At 37.8% G+C, this 25,772-nt stretch overlaps 1 protein-coding gene across 1 annotated transcript in view; it reads right to left on the bottom strand.

Annotated features, from left to right (window-relative positions):
* Positions 1-2,085: 2,085 nt before the first annotated feature.
* Positions 2,086-25,772, bottom strand: part of TES (testin LIM domain protein) — a 44,899-nt gene continuing 21,212 nt past the window's right edge. The window contains exons 2-7 of the mRNA XM_044763501.2: positions 23,589-23,674; positions 11,737-11,989; positions 10,522-10,857; positions 9,378-9,593; positions 8,810-8,968; positions 2,086-3,354 (exon numbers count right to left, since the gene is read on the bottom strand). Of these exons, the coding sequence (XP_044619436.2) occupies positions 3,166-3,354; positions 8,810-8,968; positions 9,378-9,593; positions 10,522-10,857; positions 11,737-11,989; positions 23,589-23,674 (1,239 nt within the window). The 3' untranslated portion in view covers positions 2,086-3,165. The remainder of the gene's footprint in view (positions 3,355-8,809; positions 8,969-9,377; positions 9,594-10,521; positions 10,858-11,736; positions 11,990-23,588; positions 23,675-25,772) is intronic.

Genomic DNA, 25,772 nt, shown 5'->3' with positions numbered 1-25,772 from the left:
TTACAAGCAAAATTCTTCTTCTCAGACATGATAGGATATGTGCTGATTCTGTGAATGAGTTCATGATTAATCATTCTAATATGGTCTGATTGTTCCAATAACGATGATAAATGTATTACCTCAATATACTTCAGCAACTGATGATATGTCAAAATCTTCTTATGAGCTTCCTGGGTCTCAGTAAAGAAATATCTTCCCTCTCTTTCCTCATTCAGCCACTTTGCTCTCAAGCATGGACCAGGGGATAAAAGAATCAGAAGTATCATTGTTGCTTCTAAAGTCCACGTTGGTGGCTTCTGCAGAAGGGAAAACGACATCCCTTTTCTTACTCTCTGTGGGGCCTTTATCGTAGCTCACATTCTGGTATTCTCTCCCTCCCAATTTAGTCCCTTGCAGGGTCTCTCTACTGTTAACTGCATAGATGTGGTTGTTAAATGTCTGTTATGTTCAGTATAAAAAGGCTAAGCTGTATCTCTGAAAAAGAAAACTTTCATGGCATTTGGATGATAGAGATTTCCACTTACTGACCAAAAGGAAATAAGTAGAACAAAAGGTTATTTTCCCTACTTTTGAAGAAAAAAATTGCATGAATCCAGATAAAAACATTTATTACTTCCCTATCTTTTCCCCAATGCGAGGGAAGGATTTAACTTGGCCTCTGTTCCAAGTAAACCATTATTCAGAATTGAGGACAATGCAGAATATAAATGATGGTGGGGAGTGGGGGTGGAGGTGAGCACACCCTAAATGCTAGAAGAAAAGTCAGTCTTATAGAATCTAGTCACCATCTTACTCTCTCGTTAAGCATTTATAGGACAAAATATCTGAAAGGTTTTACTTATTTACTTATTTACCTGATTAACAATTAAAAACAGCAGGAGACCTTGAGACCACTCAGATAGAGAGTTCATTCTCTTATATTACAAGGCCAAACTAAAAATAAGTTAGGATAAACAGTCAAAACTAGTATTTCTGTATCTCCCAGACAAAGCAGTTTATTCTTCTAGGAAATGCCTAACATACACGCAATCAGCATCTTAGGTAGTGAATGATGAATTTGGCCAAATTTCTTGGGTCTCTACATCCTCAAACCAGTTTGATTACACCTCGGCCCCAGAAAAGGGGAGGCTAGACAGGGAGACACATGAAGAGTGCCCATGTTAATATGCAGGCGGATTCTGTTTCAATTGATTCCCACTTCGCCATGTCTGGGAAAGGTAAGTTGTTCAACTTTGTGGGAAAAAATGCTATGGAAAATACATCTATTGTCATTTGAGATAAAGGTAAAAAGATGAGCAAGCATGAAATGATGTTTATAGACAATGATGGATATTTGTCATATTAGCATTTAAAACTGTCTGCGGGATTAGATTACTTCTTTACATGAGGTGATGTGATGACGTTTCGAGAGACTTTTTCATATGCCTGCTGAAGGCGTAGTGCAGAGGGAATCAATAGAAATGAGCTCATGTCAATGAGTATGTGTGTGAGGACTTGAGGGGTGGAACTGAGAAGCAGCACTATCAGTCAAACAAAAATGAGGTGAAAGAAAACAAAATCAAACTATTCTCGGTATACGTCAGAGAAAACTACTACTCCCACTTGGACAGAAATACTTCAGACTGAGGAAAAAAACAAATCTCATGATTTGATAATATTAAAAGAATGAATCTACTACTATTCCACATTTGCTTCCTTTTTCCCAAAAGGTTGAAAAATTCTCAGAAAACCAAATAGAGTTGCAATTCAAGTATAAGAGTAATGCTTGTTAGATTCACCTCAAGAGAAGATAAAGTTTTCCCAAACTTCAATTAAAATGACACTTTTCCTTTTTTTTTTCCTGAAAGAAAAAATTCCCACATGACTTGAAAACTAACAACTTAAATGTCTTGATTTATCTTAAAGTTTCATAAAACTTGTCCCTTCACCATAAGGAGAAACCTAGTTTCTGTTCTGTCTTGTCAGCAGCAGCCTTTTCGCTTGGGTAGTTTTTATCCTTGGAGACCGCGCCCCCTGCTGTAACAAATCCTTCATTGCAGAAGGATTTTTTTTTCTCTCGAATGAAAAGGATATGAAGGATAAAAGTACAATTATTAAAGTGAAAGAAACTTTATTTTGAATAATAATATACATATCATTCATTCCATTTAATTTTCATAGTGCATAGTATATAGAAGTATACAGGGGAAAATAAACATCAGAAATACATAAGGATGGAAGTATACAGGTGAGGAAGACATTCGGTATCCCTGTGAACAGGCTTAGAAGCATCACAGGAGAGTTTCTACTAGAAAAGAATAAAAATCATGCAAAAAAAAACCTATCCAAACCACAGCAGGCAAGTGCAATGGGTACAAGCTATAGTTTCTTGGGTACAAAAAGTATACATATTCTTTGGATTGAAAACATAATATAAATGAGTGGCTAGGCTTTTACATCCAAGCCGAAAGTCATCTATAGAAGTAAAAAGTGTAGATGCCACATGTGACAATAACATATTCAAGGCCACAGATGGAGGTCACCAGCTCACAAAGAGAATACTTAGAGGTAGGGCAAAAAGTAATAGAGAAATGCAATAAAGCCACTTCTGCCTAAATTAGGAAACAGCAAACGCATAGGCACGAAAATGCTAACAGCTCTCCACACTATGCTGCACTTCTATCTTCTCTGTGAAAAGAACTCACTGTGTATCACCACAGACGTCAGTGGATAAGATGAGGCAATAATGTAGAGCCCTGGCATCAGGGCAAGTTTAATTTCCTTTTCATTTTACACAAGAGGGAAGAAAGAATATAGACCGAGAAAAGTTCATCTTTCCATTCGGCACACTAGCTTTGAAGTGTTTCATATGTGCTGTTTGGCACAAGGGGGACAGGGGTACGAAGGTTAATTAAACCCAAGCTTCCAACTCAAAGATTTTATGTCTGGAAAGCTAAGGAAAGATAAAATTCTTTACTGTTTTTAAAATCAAATGCTTAAAGCAGGTTCTAAAAGTTGAGATGAAAAAAATGGATACAGTAAAACAGCAAAGAAAGATACTGAACAAAATCTCCTGGTTTCCTTTACCGATTCTTTTTTTCCGTTTATTTTTCTAAATTGCGTTTTACAGTAGAAATGCAGACCAGTTTGGATAGCTATGGCTCAATATGACTTGGTACTCTCCTCCTAAGACATCATCTTCTTACACTCCACTGAACAGAAAACCATCCCTTCTACTGGCATGAACTTCTGCCCAATGAGACACTTGCTGCAGCAGGAGCACAGAAAGCACTCTGTGGACGCGTGCCAGCTGAAATTGTTATAGGTCACCCGCTGCACTTCGGGATCAATGGCATTGTGGCATCCTTGACATACCTGTTAAGTCAATTATACAAATAAGAGGATGAGAGATCAAACTGTGATGGTAACATTTTCATGTTAGCACAAACTCAATACATTTCTTCAGATGATAAAGTAAACTCAGAACGACAACCTCAAAAACATACAACTGAAAGTGACCTTCTAGTTACCCTTGTTAGCCAACCAGTGTTAATGGGAGTCTATATGGTGAGCACTGTGAGAAATAACAAGTGAAGGCCAAACAGGTGATTTGGTGCCTGTAAGATATGCCCATGGGATTCAAGGCAGAAAGTCTTGATGGCGAGTTCCAAAGCAGTGAGTTTGGTTCCAGCATATTCTATTAGACTGCACATTAGTAATGATAAAAACGTTTATGATTTTTCCTATAACCCCAAATCCTGGTGAGGATGTGGAACAACAGGAACTCTCATTCGTTGCTGGTGGGAATGCAAAATGGCACAGCCAGTTTGGAAGACAGTTTGGCAGTTTCTTACACAACTAAACATACTCTTATCATCCAACCCAACAATTGTGCTCCTTTGTATTTACCTAAAGGAGTTGAAAACTTACGTCCGCTCAAAAACCTGCACATGGATGTTTATAAGAGTGTCATTCATAACTGCCAAAACTTGGAAGCAACCAAGATGTCCTTCTAGGTGAATGGATAAATAAATTGTGGTACGTCCAGGCAATGGAATATTATTCAGTGCTAAAAAGAAATGAGCTATCAAGCTGGGAAAAGACATGAGGAACCTTAAATGCATATTAATAAGTGAAAGAAGCCAATCTGAAAAGGCTGCATACTGTACGATTCCAACTATATGACATTCTGGAAAAGGTAAAGCCATGCAGACAGCAAAAAGACCAGCGGTTGCCAGGGGTAAGTTGGTGGGGCGGGGAGGTGGGAGAGATGAACAGGCAGAGCACAGAGGACTTCTAGGACAGCGAAAATATTCTGTATGACATTATAATGATGGATATATGTCATTTGTCCATTCTATACACTTGTCCAAACCCACAGAATGTACAACATGAAGAGTGAAGCCTAAGGTAAACTATGGACTTTGGGTGATTATGATGTGCCAATGCAGAGTCACTCTTGGTAAAAAATGTACCATTCTGGTGAGGGATGTTGATAACAGGGGAGGCTATACACGTGTCGGGTAGGAGGTATATGGGAAACCTCTGTATCTTCCTCTCAATTTTGTTGTAAATCTAAAACTGCTCCAAAAAAATAGTCTTAAAAAAAAAAAAGACTTTTCCTCACTCATTCAAACTTTGAATGGTAACTTTACCAGTCCTACCTATGACACATGAAATTATTAACACCACTAATTTCTAGACAGTAGTCAATGAAAATCATGTTCAAAGTGATTAAGAACTCAATTAAAAACACTGACAGTGTTTGAGAATAATTAGTTTGCACTAAAAATAAACCTTGCAGTTAATTGGTTTCTGTTCTGTCACAAGACATCACTTATGTATAACCTAATATTGTAGAATATTAATACTTACATACCCATACCATTCAGTGTATATGTATGTTATGCACAAACATATATATCACATACACACCCTCATTATAGTAGAAAACAAAACTACTCAGTTGAGACTTCCAAAACACTAGAGAGTTCATATGCCTTCTTGTTTATACATGTTCTGAATGAATGCGACTATTTAAAGTTTTTGTTCTAAATACTTTATAACAAGTAAAGAAACCAACAAGATTGTCCAGTATTACATGAAAGTGACTATAATCTTCAGCATTCCTGGTCTCTTAATATGATTGTCAGGAACTACTGAGAGAGGAGGGGTGGGTGGGTGGGTTGAGGGAGGTTGTTTAGCCTGAGCCTCCTTACTTGACAAGATGTCAAAATGAGGCTTCTACTCCGTGAGTAAACTGGTTTAGGGCGTGAAGTGAGGCATTATTACAAATATCCACTTCAGACCCGCAATATGTACTTTCCATACTTTTTAGAGCTACATGGCTTCTAATTACAGAGATTATAGCTGCTAGACACATATGATAGACACATATGTCAACCTGGTCTTCTCTGAGAAGCAAGGGAGATATCTTTGCATGATCAATATGCTATTCGTGCATGTAACAAAAACGAGCATTTAATTACAGACACTCCTAATTTGTAGCTACACCATGCAAGCAATTGCTTTTGTATCTGTTCATTTTTTATAGCTTAATAATTCTTTTAGAATGTTGTCCTTTGTATTTTTCTATATTTCATATTAATTTTTCAATATTTTTAAACTTGTTTTTATAGAATAAAAGGATTTCACACTCATTTTTTATTGCCTTGTTTTTAGACCGTGATCTACCTTCTTTATCTCAGCTCTGAAATAATATTTGTGGATCTTTTTATAATCTTTTAAAACACACATTTTCTTTTGTGATTTTAAAAAAAGGGATAAGTACTGTTCAATTATATGCAAAATTAAGGAAATTGTTTAGGAAAAAAATAACTAATGAACACACTAAATGGTATGGGAATTTAGGGTTTGTGGTTTCATAAAACTTAGTTTTAATAATTTGATTGCCATTCATCCCAAAGTCTGACAGAATCCCAGGTAAATTCTACTGATCCCTAATTCCTCATACATCTGCAAGCTGCACAGGCCTCACGGAGGGGGTGGGGACTACACAGCCCTGCAGGGAGAGGATGCGCTTCCTGTGTTCTTAAATCTCTAACATTTCAATGAGCTCTTCTTTCCTTCGATCCCTCCCATTTCACACAGGAGTGTATACACAATGTGAAATAGCTAATGGCACTTGTCGTAAGGAGCTCTTTGGAGTGAAGGTCCTGTGAAATCTCGTAGATGTGAATTCTGTGGCTAGCTGTTTGAGACAGGAACTCTAGAGACAATGCAGAGAAGTGCATTTCCCTCTTACCCTCCTTCCACGTTAATTTTTTCCCTCAGAAATGCCCTGTTAAGAGTTGAGTTCTTGGCTTCAGGTTTAAAAATAGTCTGTATTCTCTCTCCTCTTTTTTTTTAAAAAAAATAAATAAAAGATCTAAGAGATCAATGCCCTAAACTAGATAATCTTCTTCAAAATTTTACATCATTTAGCATGTTGCATGGGTAGCTCTCTTTGCCATCAGCTAGAGTTGCTTAGGAGGTAGATACATTCACTTTAATATTAGACAAAGGGCAAGAGTATATCTTACTGAGAAAGCAAACCTTCTACAAGAAATCATGCCATATTACAAAGCTAAATAATTTAGAAATTTTCTCTTTTTAAAAAATTCATCTGTGGTTATAATCCTCCCCAATGATTAGATACAACGTGACAGAGAGAAGTTTGTAACAGTTAAATAAAGCAGCTTCTTGTATTTAAAACTTTATTCAATAAATATTTATTGAGTGCCTACTGTATTGTTCTAGTGTTGGAAATAGAACAGAAAACAAAGCAGACAAAAATCTCTGCCCTCAAGGAGTTTGCATTCTAGTCACTGAGACCAAGGTCACACATCCTACAATAAAATACACATTCTGATAACCCTCTTCCGAAGAGAAACTGTTGCAACAATATCCAGAGAAGCAGTTTTTAGCTAAATGATGTTATCAGGCCACATGGGTATTCAACACCTTTCCCCCAGGTATAAGGAGGGTCCATGTTGACTCCAAAGCAAATGAGAAAGAACACAGGTTAGTCACTCAAACATTTCCCAAGTGCAGACACTGAGGATTTGGAAACAAAAAGGCAAGCTCTCTCCTCCAGTTGCTATATAGTCTACTGGAGGAGACAGATGAGTGTACTGACAATTACACACACGTGGGCAAGTGCACACACAGGCCCCACAGGAACATAGAGAGGCATCCAGCCCACCCAGAGAGAAAGAGGTAGGGAATCAGAAAAGGTGTTCTGAAAAAAGCTAAGCCTAAACTGAGTCTGGAGGAAGGCGTATACACAGTCAGGTAAAAACAGGAATAGGGTACATCAGACAAAGGAATTAGTGTGAGAGAAGACAAAGAATGGTGCATAAACTAGAAAATAAAGGTAACTTGTGGAAATGCATGATTTGGGTTGAATAACTAGTGGAAGCAGCTGGACAGGCAAGAAAGGGCTGGATCTATTAAGTAAAAGTTTAAGATCAGATTTGCAGTTTAGAAGGATTATCATCCCTCACTGTGGAAGGTGGCTTTGAACAAGACAAAGAATGGAAGTGGGGAGGGGGCTGGCGGCAGTGTAGTGGCTAAGTTCACGTGCTCAGCTTCAGAGGCCGAGAGTTTTTGGGTTCAGATCCTGGGCACGGACCTACACACTGCTCATCAAGCCATGCTGTGGCAGCATCCCCATACAAAAAATAGAGCAAGACTGGCAACATATGTTAGCTCAGGGCCAATCTTCCCCACCAAAAAAAAAAAAAAACCAAAAAAACAAAAAACAGAATAGAAGTGGGAAGACCAAATTTGAGGCCACTACAATAATCCAAATGACAGTAAATAAAGGTCTGAAGTAGACTAGTTGTAACTGTAAGGATCTGAGATATACTGATGAGGCAGAGTTGATGGAAAATGACTGATTATATCTGGGGAGAATGGGTAAAAGTTTAAAATTGGCATTGACATCAAAACTTGTTACCTTATTTTTGTAGTATCATATCCTAGAACTATATAAACATATCATTTTATTCCTTAGCCAGGAGTCTCCTCTACTTGATAGCTCAGGGGGATCCTTAACTGGTATGTATTTCCCTGCATATAAACAAGTTTTAATACCCCCTGGCTTACAAGCTTTACCATTTATGGTCAACTTTTTAATCTATCTTTTATCTAAATTATCCATCTCATGGTCATCATGCAATAGCGGCTCTGTGTAAACAGGGTAGATCCAAGAAAAAAATATACTTTAACATTACTTGAATGTTTGACCCATGTAAATAAATCATTTAGACTTATTTAATCCAACTCAATGGTAAATGGTAAATCATTTAGATTTACTAAATCCCACCCCAGATTTTCAGGTCAAATTTTCTTATTCAATCAATTCAACGAGTGTTTAAAAAACAGGCATTGTACAATCCCCAGGTAGGAAGAACGAAGCCCCAGCAGGTGGTCTAGCAATGTGAAGAGAAACCACGAACACTGAAATAGAGCTAAAGAATATGAACAGCCCCTAGAAGCCTTAATTTAAGCAGAATCTGATCAGTATGGTGACTCAATCAGTTAATCTCATTTATGTTAAGAAGTTTTTTTGTGGGAATTTGATTATTAAGGAGCACTTATAATCTATAGTGTGATCTGCATGGTAGAAATCTCAAGGTGGCTCATAGTCAATGCATGTATTGCTTTTGAATTATCTGGATTTTAACACCCTATGGCAGGAATCAAATGTTTCCTACTTATGGGTAGTACTTTCTGTTTCTCATTTGTGAGACAGCTAATTAAATAAAGGCATAAAGTCAAGTCATAAAGCAGGTCAAGGCCACCGTGTCCCTGGAATGCTTCTTACCACAGCGTGATTCTTCACATAGCAGGGCTTGCACACGGGCTTGTCATTGACCATCACGTATATCTCCCCAGCGAGGATGCTGTCACAGTCAAAGCAGCAGAAGTGTTTCAGATGCCAATTTTGGTTTTCTGCCTGGGTATACTCATTGCTGAATATCAGCTGGGAACAAGATAAAAATAAGATGAACCATGTAATCTCCTTTTTGTTACAAATAACAAAGCTAGGTTCTATAGACAATAAAAGATTTAGATCCACAAGTATATCACCTTTCTTGGATTGAAGTTTGAAAATAGCCTAAAGCTTGAACTTAGGTTATTATTTAGTTTAGTCCAAATCAATCCTTTATGTTTCTCGACAGTCTTTCATTAGTCAACACAATTAACACAGACACTCAGTAGGACTGAAATCAAAAGTTTTTATCAGTCAGTTTCTTCGGATGTAAATAAAGTAACTGATGCTTGGTTAATTCACGTTGCCTCCTCGCTAAGAGTGGCCTGGTTAGGATGGTAAAGGGACCATACAGGGGTACAAAAAAGGAGCCTGCATGCGGTGGCTCCAGAGAACGTACCTCATCACAGCCAGCACATCGGGGTTTCTCACTGTCACAGTAATGTCTGCCACAGTACAGTTTCCCATTCTTCCAAAAATAGATCATGTCGACCAAGAGTTCATGACAGGTGCTGCAGACGAAACAAGCTGGGTGCCACAGTTTGTCGTAGCCGGCCCGTTCAGCATAGATGGCCGGGTCACCCTCCTTCATGCTCAGGTTGCAGCAGTAGCAGGACTGAAGGGGAAACCACACAAAACAATCATAAGACTGGCATTTCTCATCATCAGTTTAGTAGTTCAGAGAAACAACTTTCAAGAGAAATAATTTCTGCTGAAATTAGGAATTTGTCCACGTAGACAATAAGGTGTTAGTACTTCTGTGAAACAGAATCTCTGGGCTTTCTCCAGGCTGTTCAAACCTAATTCTGCACCCTATGTGCAGCAGAGTATTGAGTAATTCCTGAACTAAAGTTCCTTATGGAAAAAGGCTAATAGTAATTTTTACCTCAATTTTAAGTGGTTCTCTAAAAAATGATTACTTAGAGATTATTAGCACCTAAAAAAATTTTTTTGTTTTACAAGACTAAGCCTTATGGGTTGACGTGCTAATTGGATCTATAAGGAATCTATTACAGTAAGGTTAGTTCTTATTTTTTTGTTCATCTGTGTCACAATTTTCTTTAAGGCAAAAAAAAAAAAGACTTCAATTTCCTTCTCTAGGAGAGATTAAAAAAATATGATTGAACATATATCTACATAAATTTAATCTTGAATTTTAGGCACGTTCTCACAAGCAAAACTGAATTAACCTAAGCATATCTTATTCTTATTTATGGGAAGAGATAAACAATTAACATCATAATTATGTTTACAAACAGATTCTAATTAGCATGTTGTACTCCAGCATGACACCAATGCTAACTACTATGTATACATAAAACTCACAATTATCCTTGGCAACAGATAATCAGGAAACCTGGCTTTAGACAGTGGTTTCAAACATGATTTTCTAAAATAAGCTGAAACTGAATTTTAATTCAATTTATTTCCCTCACCTACTCCCTTTTGGAAACAGAGGAATGGCCCCAAAAAAGTTTCAAAGAAAGGGAAAGAACCTCTAAAATACACCAATTGGACCAACAGTGTGACCAGACTCTACTTACATACTGAGTTCTTTTGTTTTCGGCCAATTTGTTCTCCTTGGCCCCCACCGCTGCCGTGGTGCTTCTGTCCCCACCAGGGATGCACATTCTGTTGGGGTCTTGAGCATCCATCTCACGGGGAAGCTTGACATCTCCTACTCCCAGAGCCTCGTTCTTATATTTTTTCACAAACTGCTCCATCTCCTTCACTTCTTTGGGAGACAATTCGTGGCACTTTGAAGGGTCCTGGTCGTGCGCAGGGAGCTGCTTTGCCAGCTGCTTCTTCCGGTACTGCGCCCCCTCCGAGCCTGCCACTGGCTGCTTCTCCTTGGGCAGCATCTGCATGTACTGCCTGGCCTGAACCACAAGGAGACCAGTGTTAACTGGGAGATGCCTTGGCCACCAGACAGGCAATATTTTATAACACACATCAGAAGCAAGTCACTTAAGAAAGAAGTCAGTTTATCTATTAGTAACAATTAATCTTCATAATATAAACAGCTTGAGATGTTAACATATTCAAAAATGGTACACTAAATAGATTCAGTTCAGTAAAAATGAACATGTTTTTTCCCATGAAACGTAAGCTTTTTTCAATTTGTAAAAGGATTCTGGTTACTAATGTTTACTTGTGCTACATATACAAATGTGCAGTTGCAAGAGAACACAAATTTTCAGGCAGCATGTTCAGAACGACCTATGGATCAGCAAAATTTTCATCATTATAAAAAATATCATCACAAGATTCTCTTTAATGATTTAACTAACCTTCTTAAAAGGCTTCCAAATGTCTCATCTCATCTAGTTGTTATAATAGAAGGAGCTTGACAAAGAATTGCATTTTTTTTTGCCTTACACAGTAAAAGAAATATAGTGTTGAACATTTTTTTAATTGTAAATAACAACAGAAATTCTATTCTTTAGCTATTCTTTACCATCTTAAGAGAAATCTTCTCAACAGTAAGCTAGAAGTTACGAGATTTGTACAAAATATTTGCTTTTTATCTAAATATTAAGAATTTCAGACCATTCCCTCAAAAAGGTATCATATCCAGGTAGTCAGAAAAATTCTATGAGATATCTAATCTTACTTTCAAAAGACCATAAAAGGAGTTGAAAATCAACGTAATGGGAACCCCAGAAAAATAACAGACCTGAAGTTGATTAGGTTGCTAAAGGAACTGCCCTAAATAGGTAGTCCGGGAACTTTAATAAAGGGACTCCCCTCTCCCTTACCAATGCCTGATTCTGGACAGGAGGCGCCCACTCATAGGTAACTGTATTGATGGAGATATTCTTCTTGACAGCAACTGGATTGGTCAATATCATAACATTGCGTTTATACATGGGAATTCCATCTGATTTTAGCTTTGCGATCAGGGTGGTATACTTGGTGTCTTCAAAAAGTTTCCCCACTTTTCGGTCTTCTTCATTGCTCAATAGGACATCATGTTCTTCTTGCCCGCACTTGCAGTTACGACATATTTTTCTATAATTTTGGAGATAAGTAGACAATGATTAATCATACCTAACCAATAATAATTACGTGCATACATTTATAGTGCATAAAATACTTTTACACATATTCCATTTAATGGTACGCAAAGCCAAATCATTTTGGGGTGGGATACCAAGTAGTTATCCATAAATTTAAGCAAGAAAACACAAAAATGCACTCTCACTTTATAAGACTTTGAAAAAGTTAGGTTTTGATCAAAAAGTACACGTTCAAGGGGGTATGTTTGAGAGTAACCCCATCTGGTATCCCTCATTCTCTCAAATAAATAAACAAACAAAATCACCAAAAAACTATCACAGCAAGAGGTTTCATATTTTATTGCATGATAACATTTCACAGCCATCATAGCCCAAGTTTTTTTTCAGCGAGGGATGGAGAGATTAATATAACTTTTCTCATCAAGGACTATAATCCTAGATTGAGGTTTATCTTTCCTGTCCCCTTTCCAATTTCCTTTCCTCCCCTTCCCCATTTCTCATTTCCTTTCTCCTTTCTCTTTCCTCCCCCTCCCTTTCCCCTTCTTGTAATTCTTCAAACACTTAGTGATCACCTACCACGTACTCCACTATGTATAAAAAGACTGATAAATGAGAGTCTCTGCCCTTCTTATGGTTGAAGGACACAGCCCTCTTCTTCCCCAGTCTGGTCTAGCACATAATCATTCATTCATTCATGCAACACAAATGAGTGTCCATGTGCCAAGCAATGGCCTTAATACTAGGACATAATGGTAAAAAAAATAGGCCCAGTCTCTGACATTCTAGAACTTACCATCTGGTGGGGAGACAGACATTAAACAAATACACACACACACACACCCCCCGTTATAATTGCATTTGTGATAGAAAAGAAAAATACAGGATACCTTGAGAGGGTATAAATTTGACTTGGAACTGGTGAGGAACGGACGCCATAAGAACCTTACTCCATGAGAAAGTGACATTTAGGTTGAGATCTGAAGGATGTGTAAAATACAGGTGTGAATTGGGTATGCATGTGTATATTTGGGGAGGGGGACAAAAGGGAGGAGAAAAGCCACCAAATATTCTGGGTAGAAAGAGTTTTTGTGGTGGTCCCGGATTAGGAAAGAGATTGTTCCCTTAGGTTCCACGGTCAGAGAAGGCTGGTATGACTGCAGTGATGCATGCAAATGGGGCAGCGACAACGATGGGAGGCAGGCATGAGATTATGCAGGGACCTACAGAACACATGAAAGAATTTGGCCTTCATTATAAGAGTAATCAGGAGGCACAGAAGGTTTTTATGTAATGGAATAACATGATCAGATCTATCATTTTCAAAAATTGTAATACCTGCCATGTGGAGAATGGATTGAGCGTAGACATAATTGGAATAGAGAGACCAATTAACACGTCAATGGTGCATCCAGTTGCAAGGGCATGGTTCTAAGTAACAGGGATTCTATTGCTACTTCAAAAGCGGAATTTACATCTTGGGTTGTTATTGTTCTGGTCCAGGTAAGATGTGCTATAGCTTGGACTAGAGTATTTGATAATGGAGATGGAAAGAAAGGAACAGATTTAAGATCTCCTTGTAAAACTGACTAAACTTTGTGGTTGAATTGGATGGAAAAGGTTGATGAAATGTCTCCAAAACTGAACTACTGATAAGTTTGAAATGCCTATGAGACAGAGTAAAGATATCAAGTAGATTGTACGATACACAGAGCTAGCGTAGAAAATAGAAACTCAGGAGACAAGGAATGGCACACATGCACATGAGTTGAACAGATCACGTTCACTTCCTGGCAGAAGAGTAGCGGGATAGGTGAGGACTCAGGAAGGAGTCTGGCAGAGGAGCAGAAGCTGGAAAAGGTGACACAGGAAACGGAAGTAGAGAGACTTCGTGGTGTCAAAAACCTAAGCTGGAATGAACATAGGGGTGCATAAATCTCTTTGGATCATAATGGTAAGCGAAATAAGCCAGACAGAGAAAGACAAGTACTGCATGACTTCATTCATATGTGGAAGATAACAAATACATGGATAAAGAGAACAGATTAGTGGCTACCAGTGAGGAAGGGAGTTGGGGGGTGCGGACGAAAGGGATAAAGGGGCACATAGGTATGGTGATGGATGAAAATTGGACTACTGGGGATGACCACGATGAAGCGTATTTAGGAATTGATAAACAATAACGTATACCTGAAATTACACAATGTTATAAACAATTACAATCCCAATAAAATTACTTGAGGGGGAAAAAACCCCCTAAGCTGGAACTGAAATACAGGGCAACAATAGCATATAAATCAGAGGGGGATCTGAGTTTCAAAAAATTCTAATATCCTTATGTTGTTCAGGAAGATATTAAAGATAGACGTTGTTACTTATGCATGTTAAAATATCTAGATAACTAAAGAAAGAAATATTATATATAATTTCTAAACTAATATAGAGAAAATGAAATGAAAATATAAAAATGCAATTAGTCAAACAGAAGGCAATGAGAGGAGAAAAAAGAAAGAGGAAATTTGGACATGTAGAAAGCACAGATCAAGATGGTTGATATAATCCAAATGTATCGATAGTCACAATAAATGGACTCAATTCTCCAGTTAAAAGACAAAGGCTTTCCTTGGATAATAGAACAAAATCAAACTATACGCTATTTGTACAAGACATTTAAAATTTAAGGACTTAGAAAGGATGAAAGTATAGGGTGCAAAAAGACAAACTAGGCAAATATCAGCAAAAAGTAAGTTAGATACCTATATTAATATCATACAATTGGACTTTAATGTTTTTTCCCTCAATGAGTATTACAGTAACCACTGTGACAAAAGTTTAAAAACACCTCTATGAGGTAACAATTCTAAATTTAATAATATAGCCTAATAACCTAACTTCAAAATGTATAAGCAAAAATAATAGAACTACAAGAAATAAATAGATAAATCCATTATTATAATGAGACTAAAAAAATTAGAAACAAAGATTAGAATAACACAATTAACAAGCTTGATCTAACAGACACATAAAAAAATATCACATCCAGGGGCCACCCTGGGGGCGTAGTGCTTAAGTTTGTGCGCTCTGCTATGGCGGCCTGGGGTTCTTGGACCTACCCACCGCTTGTCAAGCCCTGCTGTGGCCGTGTCCCACATACAAAATAGAGGAAGACTGGCACAGATGTTAGCTCAGGGACAATCCTCCTCACAAAAACCAAAAAATAAATAAATCATATCCACTGACTGAAGAACATACATTATTTTTATGAGCATTTGCACACTTCAAAAGTCTGAACATACACTATGGCATAGAGCAAGTCTCAAGAAATGCCCAAGGACTGATCATCAACCACATTATCTGAACAGAATGCAATTATGTTAGAAATTAACAGCAAAAAAGCAACTAGAAAATACTTCTTTAAAAAAAAATAAAAAATTCAGTGTGGAAAGAAACACAACAGAAATTAGAGCAAAAAACCTTTTAGGAAAAAAAGAAAACAAAACTTTTTCTTGAAACTTGTGGAACACAACTAAAGGAATGCTTAGGAGGAAATTTATAGTGAAATGCTCAAATTTAAGAAGAAAGAAGAAAGGTGATTAAAGTAAGTGTTCAGCTCAGGAAGTTAGGAAAAATGCAGAAGAAGCAATAAATACAAGAAAGGAAAATAAAGATAATAGCAAAAAATAAGAAATAAAAAAATGTCTGCTTCTCATTAGGTGCAGAAAAAGCATTCAATACATTTCATCATCTCTTCTGATTACATTTTGTTTATCCATTTTAGCTATAGAAGGGAACTAGAAAGGATTTTTGAGAGGGTTTCTGGGGGGAAAACCCACAAACAGCATACATCACACTTAGCACATTCACTGTAGGATCTGAAGCAAGGAAGCAACCTAGCTACCACCACTTGATTCATACTGTCCTGTGGGTACTAATCAGAGCAGTGAGCAAAACCAAAGACATACAAGTTACAAGGATTCATCAGAAAAGGAGAAACTGTTGCTGTTCACAAATGCCATGACTGATCATATAAAAATGCAGTGCGTTAGCATCAATAAGAGTTTAATAGATTTTCTGGATTAAAAATTAATATAAATAATTGGATTTCTCTACATCAGAAAGTTAGAAGAAACAAACAACTAAAAACTCTTAAATGAATCTCTTTGCCAAATAAATTATTAAAAAATTATAGACTTTTTTGGGTTCTGAGTTTTCTTAAGGTGAACTGAAGATATCAGATCTGACTTGTACAGTTCCAGAAAGAGAGAGACACAGGGAGAGAATCAGAGATGCAGAGATATGAGGGGTGGGGAGACAAACTATTTTCCTTGTGCACACATCGGTCAGAAATCTTTATTTGGTAAGAATCTGCTGAAGAGTTTGCATATTCTGGTTTAGCTGTAAAAGACTCTTCCATCTGCTTATCTCACACTCCCATCTAGTGGAAAGGAGCATCTCATTCTACTACAGCATGTTCTCCATTCTTGTTCTTTGGTTAACAAAAACAATATAATTATTCATAAAACTATCACGTTGCTTTTGAATCAAGGTAAAATCATACCTTCCTGAGAGGAAAGAGGTGGCGTGGGAATTTAGTTCTTAATATAGATAAATAGAGCCTTATATGGCTGTGAACTAGGGCATGCATCCTAATAATTACAAAGTAATACTGTTACAAGAATATGTGAAGAATCTTGGACTTCCTTTGGGAATGTTTATTACCCAGTTCTACACCAGCACGACACGTACATCACAAAATAAGGGGAGTTAGAGTTTAGAATTTGAAAGACAAATAGTAAAAGAGTAAGTGAAAAAAAGCCTTTCGGTTTCTAAAGCATGCACTACGACAAGCTGTAGCAGGGTTATATAAATTATATTTACTATGAAAGTGTTACATATAAAAAGGTACATTACCAATGATATAAGAACCATCCCTATACTTTCTCTTATTACTTGTCTTGGCTATTCTTGGAAGATTCACATTCTGAGGAAATCCGTTTTCCCTACACACTCCTTCACTCACACAACATAACTTTATTAAGCAAGTAAAATCAGGTTAGAACAATGCAGCAACAGCACCAATAGCAGCACCGATTAGGGAAAAAGGAGCCAATGAAACTATACTATGATCGATTATCAGTTTTCTAAGTGGAGAAAACCTATGATTGATTCATTATAGTTTTTAAAATCATGCATACATTATAAGCCTTGTCTGCATCCTCGCTCCCACATGGTGACCTGCAGTAACAGAGCCCTTGGCAGGAATGCGACTCAAGAAGGTGGGATGGTTCTTTCAGATAGAGTTGTCATCACTGAAGCAGCTGGAATGACCACATCCCTTCCAGACCCCTTACACTAGAGCTCCATTTTCTATAATAGAAAGGGACAGTTACAAACCACTCTGCAAGAAAGAAATCTACAAAGTCTGGGCCAGGTGCCAAGGGCTATGGATTGTGGAAATCTGTAGTATTTACTACTTATCTAGTTTAAAAAACTGCTTTAAATTCTTTTCTTGGAGTTGTAGTCTCCAGTGTTTTATATTTGAATTTCCCATATTTAAATTGGGAAATTTTGTTTATAGAAATCTTTTAAGAACTTTTAAAGTCATTTGGAAGATAATCCAATAAATTTATTAAAAGGAAGACCTTGTTGAGGAATTGGGGAAGAAAAGGATACTGTTATCTTGGTATCCAGGAGAAGACACGAGAATGAGTGGGACATTTGTCACATATTTAATTTCAGCCTAAAATAACCCAGATTTCATCCTTCTTAAGAAAATGAAGAGCTTTTAAAAATTGGTTTTATTTTGGGGCCAGCCCCATGGCATAGTGGTTAAGTCCGGTGTGCTCTGCTTTGGCGGCCCAGGTTCGTGGGTTTGGATCCCGGGTGTGGACCTATACCATTCATCAGCCATGCTGTGGTGGTGACCTACATAAAGTGGAGGAAGAGTGGCACAGATGTTAGTTCAGGACTAATCTTCCTCAAGCAAGAAAAGAAAACAAGGAAGATTGGCAACAGATGTTAGTTCAGAGTGAATCTTCCTCACCAAAAAAATACTACTACTACTAACTGGTTTTATGTCAACCTAAAACAAAGAGGGATGGGTGAGCACAGTACTCATGTGCCAGGGGCTATGTTTTTAAGGTTTGTATAGTATCTTTCTTCAGATGGTTCATAAATAGCTTTTGATGATATACGTAGACTTAAATAGTTCATATTTATTTGAGCTACAGCAATCTGATAGCAGTTTTTGTAGAATATATAAATCCGGTCCCATACTTAGCACAGCTGCCAAATCTCTGAATCTTCTACATTGTCCTATAGAGCAATTCTCCCCAAAGTCTCCACGAATGTTAATAAAAGTTGGAGCGGGCGTCGGGTGAAGGGGGAAGAAGGAGGGGATTCAGAATTAAGTTAGTTTAAAAGAGTTGCTTTTCTTACGACTTTAAAAGATGCAAAGTTAGACTGGGAAGCTCTAAGGTGTGGGGGGAGGAAGGTTATTTGTACTAAAAAGTTCTTTGTACAAAAAAGTTTAGTGTGTTAACACAAACACACACAAAGATTAATAAAAGTATGACAAATCAAACTGTACACTCGGAATTTTACACTACGCCTTTGGAGCTCTTGAGCTAAATCCAAGAGACGACTAAAATTATCAAAATCGCTGTCTCAGAAAAATACATAGATTGACAGTTTCAAGCTAAAAGCAGTCAAAAAACTATCCCTCATCTCCCCAAAAGAGAAAAATTTTTTGTGTCAGCATTTGTATAAATTATTATTTTTCCAAGGCAAGCAGTGGCAACTGGAGTGCTTTGACAGGCTGCCAGCATGCACAGTGATTTAGAGGCACGGTCGTGGCAAGGCTACAAACCGTATTTTAAAAGGGTTGGAAGCTGCCCTTTTACAACAGGGATATACATATATGGACTTAAGCATGGGCCTCTGTTATAGAATTCAACACAGGCATTAATCCTTTTATGGTGGGGAATTTTTAGTTTTCAGCCAGCTCTAAACCCATCAGAAATTCTCTAAACACATGTACGCTATATTCAAGTAACACTTTTCTTGCAAAATGCAACTGTTTTATTGGAAGGATTTATCAAAAATAAGACAAAAGAATAATTCTAGTATTTATCTGATAAATGATCTATGGTTCCAATGATATTACTACACTTTCATTATGAAATAATTGGCTATAAACGCCTTGAAATCATGAGTTTGTCTTGCATTTCATAAATATTTGTTATCTCTAAATATTACTTGAAAGTGTGCCCAGAAGACAGTAGTTCTTATGTGGTAAGTATCAGGCATCCCCAATCTTTTATTTTCCTCTAGTCTTGTAATCATTGGAGCATTGAAGGGGAAAGCTCACAGTTAAAGGACCCCATTGTCCACAAAGATGTCTATGTCACAAAAGCACCACACTTTAGAGAAGATATCTGGTGAATCCACAGTTCACTGGTCATGACAGTGTACAATGGGTTCTAGTTTCTGCTCTGCCATGTAGAAAGGTGGTGATAAGGAAGGTTTTGGCAAGCTTTGGGTCCAAATTCCAGCTCTGCCATCCATAGATGCCATGCCTGTCGTATGTTATTTAAATTTCCAAGTCTTTGAATTCTCATATATAAAATGGGAATACTACGACTTATCTCAAAGGGTTTTATGAGGATTAGGTACACCCAGGTACATAAAGTGCTGTGGTAAGCAGAATTTTAAGATGGTCCCTATGACCTTCACCCCCTAGTGTTACTCCCATGATGATACTACTTTAAATGGCAAATGGGAGATTATCCAGGCATGCCTAATCTAATCACATGAGCCCTTAAAAAGCACCGAGTTTTCTCTGGCTGGGAGCAGAAGAGGAAGTCAGAGAGATCTGAGGTGCAGAAAGCACTCCACACACTGTTGTGGGCTTTAAAGACAGAGGTGGCCATGTGCCAAGGAATGTGAGTGGCTTCTAAAAGCTGAGAGCAGCCCCTGGTTGACAGCCAGCAAGAAAACAGGGATTGTCGGCCTACAACCACAAGGAAATGAATTCCTACAACCACAAGGAAATGAATCCTACCAACATCAGGAATGAGCTGGAAGCAGATTCTTCCCCCAGAGTTTCCAGATAAGAGTCTAACCTGCCCAACACCTTGATTTCAGCCTTTCGAGGCCCTAAGCAGATTATCCAGCTAAGCCTGCCCAGACTTCTGAGCTAAAGTAAAAATGGGTGTTGAGTTAATTAACAGGCATTGTTTTAACCTGCTAAATTTGTAGTAATTTGTTATGCAGCAATAAAAAACTGTTACAAGTGCTTATTGGTGTATGACACATAGGAACTGTTTATAAATTATATTTCTTACTAATAACTCATAGGCTCAAACAAGTGATTTTAACTTCCTTGGGTTTTAGGTCTTTGATCTATAAAATGAGGTGTGGTTAACTAAGGGACAAATTCCACTCTGAACTTCCATAAGTCTAAGAATTCATTTGCAGCTTTTTACACCTGTTGTAACACATCTTGAACAGGCAGTCATGCCTGCTGGAGCTCTTCCACTCCCTCTCCGGATCCACGCCACACCCTTCAGTGCCCTGTGCTGTGCCCTAGGAGGCGGACCCCTAAGAACTGCAGCCGTGGGCTACCTGTCCCCAGCAACGGAAGGTCCCAGCAGGAGATCCGTCCGAGTGAGGAATAGTGAGGTCTAAGTATTTATTTCCTGGCTTCCTACAAGAGTACAAGGTGCTAATGGGAAAAATGATCCCTAGCTTTACTTGGGGGTGTATGGAAACAGGGCAAGGGGTGCTATGGACTGAACTGTGTCCCCCGCAAATTCATATGTTGAAGCCCTAACCCCCAATGTGACTGCATTTGGAGATAAGAGATTTTAGGAGGCAATTAAAGTTATATGAGGTCATAAGGGTGGGGTCCTAACTTGATAAGATTGGTGGCTTTATAAAAGAAGCAAGAGAGAGACCTCTTTATCTTCATGTGCACACACTGAGGAAAGGCCATGTGAGGACACAGCAGGGTGGCCGTCCAGGAAGAGGTTCCTCACCAGAACCCAACTCTGCTGGCACCCTGATCTTGGACTTCTAACTTCCAGAACTGTAAAAAAGTAAATTTCTGTTGTCTAAGCAACATAGTCTATGGTATTTTGTATGGAAGCCAGAGCTAACTAAAATAGGGGACAAGGAAGACTTCTCAGAGGGAGTGCTTAAGTTGAGACTTTGAAGAATAGTTTCCTGGTAGTGAGATGGAGGATTTTTCCAGGCAAAGAAAACATGCAACATGGCACAGAAATTTCAGAAAGCAGCATGTATCCAAGCAGTTGAACACAAGGAGCTTGGAAGGGAAGTGGGAGATGACGCTGGAAATGCAAGCTGAAGCCAGATGTCGAGGTTTAACATCAAAGACCAAAGACTTTGCTTAAAGGATCAAGTCCAGCAGGAAAGCACTGAAGGTTAAGCTACTTGCAAGTATGTAAGGGTATCCATTTTCAAAAGACCATTATTGTGGCTGTGTGGAGGGCCAGACTGGTAAAAAGTGGAGAAAAATTTAGCTCTGACTTTCACAATGTGCCTCATGAAGCCCTAAGTGTCTTAGAAGTCAAGGGCCACCATGAAGATGGAGCAGGCTAAGCGGGCAGGGTTCTGGGACCCCATGTCACTTCAATCACAGCAGTTCTGTGGCCCTAGACTAGACCTGGAATCTTCCTTACACTCACGACTACCAGCCTAGAATATTTTACTTCAAAGACTACTGAAAAATGGCTCATCTGGAGGTCAAAGGCACCTGCCCTCAAGCCTTCCAGCTGTGGTGAAAAAGTCAGAGAATTATCAAGAATTCTGAGAGAGAAATGTGTCTGGACTCATGCCAGGAAGAAGACAGAGCTACTAGGTAACACCATCTGGACGGACTGAATAAACCCAAGCTAGATCGGAGGCCGTGCCAAAGCCCAGTCTTTCAGAGCTCTTAACAGATTCCCGGACTGTACCAAGGTAACTAAATGACTCGTGCAGATAAAATAAAAAAGTGAGTTTCAAGCCACAGCTATCTGCCTCTATCTGACATATTTTTATCTGAAAATATCAGATTATAGTGACCTGCAATAGAAAAATAATACAGAGCAAACAAAAGTTACTATAAGTGAATCTTCTGCTTTAGAGAAAAGATGCTGTCACTTAGGAATAAGCTTTAAAAATCTCATTAGCAGTTTTTTGGTAACTGTACGGATGAACTAGAGTATCTTAAGCTTGTAAAGTAGGAACCGTGTCCAGCAGAGGGCAGTGCAGCTCTCCACAAAGCCCACTGTGAGCACAACAGAGCAGTGTGCGCATGAGGAGCTGAAATACTCTAAACCATGGAAACTATTTTGTGTCTAGCGACTTTACCTTTCTGAAACATGACAGATATAATGCCTAACCACTATGTTCCTTGAAAAGGCAGCCCAAGAAGGAACTATTAAGTCTTATAATTAAAAAACTCCTGCAAAATTTTCACTCCCTACAGAGAAAGAACTGTAACATCATTTCTGGGAGCGCTGAGGTTTCCGTTACCTTCACTATTTAAAATAACTGTCTTTATTTCCTAAAACTTACTATATAAACTAGCTTTTAAAAGAGCCTAATATCCCAAATTTTATTTGTTTATAATCTCCTTTAACTTACACTGTACACAGCCCCAGAATCTGATGAAATTTTTTATTCTAGAGAGTTTCCTGAGGAAATAAACAGTAAGGAAGTAGTTCTCAAGCGCGATTCATTCTAACAAAGCAGCTGCCATCCTAATAATGTATAGTTGATCATCTTTATTGTTTCCATCTAACAATAACGTGCTGATTCTAAGCTTTGAACAGACTTATGAACTACCATTATGGTCTTGATAGCCGTTGATGAACATTTATGTCCTTCCTAAGAACAGGTTTAAAACATTGATTTTAGGTTTATATGACATACAATATTATTTTAAAAAATACATGCAAGTAAGATCTATACAAAATTCACATTTTTGATCCACTAACATTTGTCCTCTGTATATAGGCACTTGATTCAAATCAAGACACTGACAATCAATCATTACTGTTTTAATTATCATTTTAAATTCAAGTGCTTCAAAGTTTTTTAGTAGTGAATTTATAGCCGAAAATTTTGAAGAGACCCAGATTCAAGTCCATTTCCCAACAATTAGGACATGAATGCTCCATTCATCATTCATATTTACTATTTATTGCAAATATACAGACAAGATGTGCAAAGTTACCAACTTTTAAGAAAAGAATAGTAATTAAATTAATAAAGTCCTTGGAGAGTACCACAAACTTATTTGCCACTCAGAAAAGAGACCATTCAGTATTCTAGACTCATAGAAAATCTGAAGGACAGCAAATAAACCAAACAATTCTAAATACAGTTACTATGGTCCAACTAGCTCAGTCAAACTTAATAACAGGAAGACAGAAAAGCTTTATTTTTTATTTATTTCTTAGAAAAGAATATAACAGATCTGCAACTTAGCAACCATGCCAGAGAAGCCGTAAGAGCTCTCCACTGTCTGAGGGAGCACTGCCAAAGAGCAGGGATTACCAACGTGGTTGTAGTTTTCAAAAGATTACCTCCAGAAGTGCAGTTCGAATCCTTCACATTTTTCTTTGCATTTTAAACAGGGGGCTCCAAATCCTTGCTCATGACCTAACCCCATCTGTTAAAGAGAAAACAACATAGATTTATTATTACAATTTTTAAAAATCTAAAAATTCAATAAATTACACTTTTAATTCCACTTACTACTCCTGTTGATAAAACTTTCAAACAAATCCTTTATGAGTATCATACTGTTTAGTCAATGATGATACCCAGGTATTATATGGCAACTCCAAGAACATATATAACATACTTTGCATTCTTATTGCTTTCTTCGTGAAAAGGAAAGCATGAGCATACAACTGTCCGGAAGACTACAAATATTGTAGTCACAAAAAGCCATGAATTTATATCTTTGTCCACTACGTGCCCTGTATATAATAGGTACAGGGAGCTTAGAAAGCAAGTCTGGCCCCAAATGCCATATTTTGCAGCAAAGATGGAATGTGTGAAAGATCTCAGGAATTATAATGAGAATATTGTTATTTTATATTGTGATAAACATAATAATAGCAACACCAAACATATACTGAATGCCAGAAATTGAGGTAAGCACTTATCAAAATCTTACAGAACTTCATAAAATGCTTATAAGGTAGGCACATCGTTCTCTGTTTTAGAAATTACAACTGAAATTCAGAGTCTATGGAACTTGCTTAGGATCAAAATCTTAATAAGTGGTAGAGAAGAGACCTGAGTCCAGGTCTGTCTGACTCTGAGGCCTGTGCTCTTATGCCTGGGGTGGGGTTGGGGGATGTACTGTTGCCCTTATTATAGCAAACCAATTCTTTTTTTTTTTTTTACCATATTAAATAGTAATTCTTGGGAACTTGCTGAGACATGACCTGATAAGCAGAAGGGCTGGGGGTGCACATGAGGGAAGGACACAAGAAAGCAATGTAAGCTCTTCTACCAACTATTGGTATTAGAGTAAAAAAGATCAACTGGATTTGCATCAGCACATTGGCAGATCATCAGCAATCAGCTTATTCTGTATCTTAAATATCACATCAGTGACTACTGACAAATTCATTACCAGTTAGTAGCTGGAATAACAGTTGAAGCCCGACAAATAACAGATCTTTTTCAATGGCATCCTTTTGTAACCCTACCAAGTAGTGTTTGTCACTATTCATTCAAAACCACATTGTAACTTGTTCCTTCAAAGATCAGCCTGACCATGCCCTAAAGTTTAAATGAAGCCCTTCCTTTTTTCCCTGAAGAAAATTACCACATCCTCTTACCATAACTAAGGGCATATTAAAGACCAGCTGGTCCACCAGCTGCTTAGGAGAACCCACGTTATTCTTAAGTCAGACAATCTCAAGCATACTTTCTAACGGTGATAAAATCTGTCCAGCATTAACTACACTTCATCACCTTTGCCATGTCTACATTATCTATTTCCGGAGGAATTAAAATTCTCTAAATTACACTTCTTTCTTTTTGAGAAATCAAATTGCTTCCTTCTCACCAATGATCATGGCTCACAGTACAGAAATAAAGTGGGCTAAACAAAAGACAGAGCGATAATTATTTGAGTGTTCTGGTCTTTCGTAAGGTGTGCAATTAAAGAGTTTTCTCCACTACGATATCCACAGTAAAGCGAACAGAAAATCTAAAAGATGTATTCTTTTTCAAGCCCTCTCTAGTTTTCCATTCAGGAGAGTTAACAATCCTGAATCTACCTGGTGTATGGATTTGCTCCATACTGTGTTCCATGCATCTCCTGCTAAACTCCAATCCCAAATGAAAATTAAGACATTATTAAGGCTTAATCAAATAGCTGAGCTTCAATCAGTTGCTTTTACTCTCTTGTATATAATTCAGAGTAAGAAATACATTTTATCCCATGACGCAGAACATGCATATACACATACAAACTTATGTGTGTACAAGTATGTGTAAAACCTGAAACAAAGATTTTCTGGCTTAGACGATAACTAGAAGTGAGTGTGCTTTTGCCTCTAAATTCAATGGCCACCTAAACAAACTCTTGCCAAGTCTGACTCACCTGGTTGGAGCAATGCTGGGCTTAATAAAAGACTGCAAACATACTGGAACAACACCATGTTGTTCTCTGTTTCTGAATGAAACTTGAAAGCTCAGCTAATATAACTAGAACCCCACTTGGTCAGCAGAGATTTTACAGTAAG

This window comes from Equus asinus, chromosome 1 (genome assembly GCF_041296235.1).
Source record: "Equus asinus isolate D_3611 breed Donkey chromosome 1, EquAss-T2T_v2, whole genome shotgun sequence".
Classification (NCBI taxonomy): domain Eukaryota; kingdom Metazoa; phylum Chordata; class Mammalia; order Perissodactyla; family Equidae; genus Equus; species Equus asinus.
This window is presented reverse-complemented; position numbering and strand designations above follow the sequence as displayed.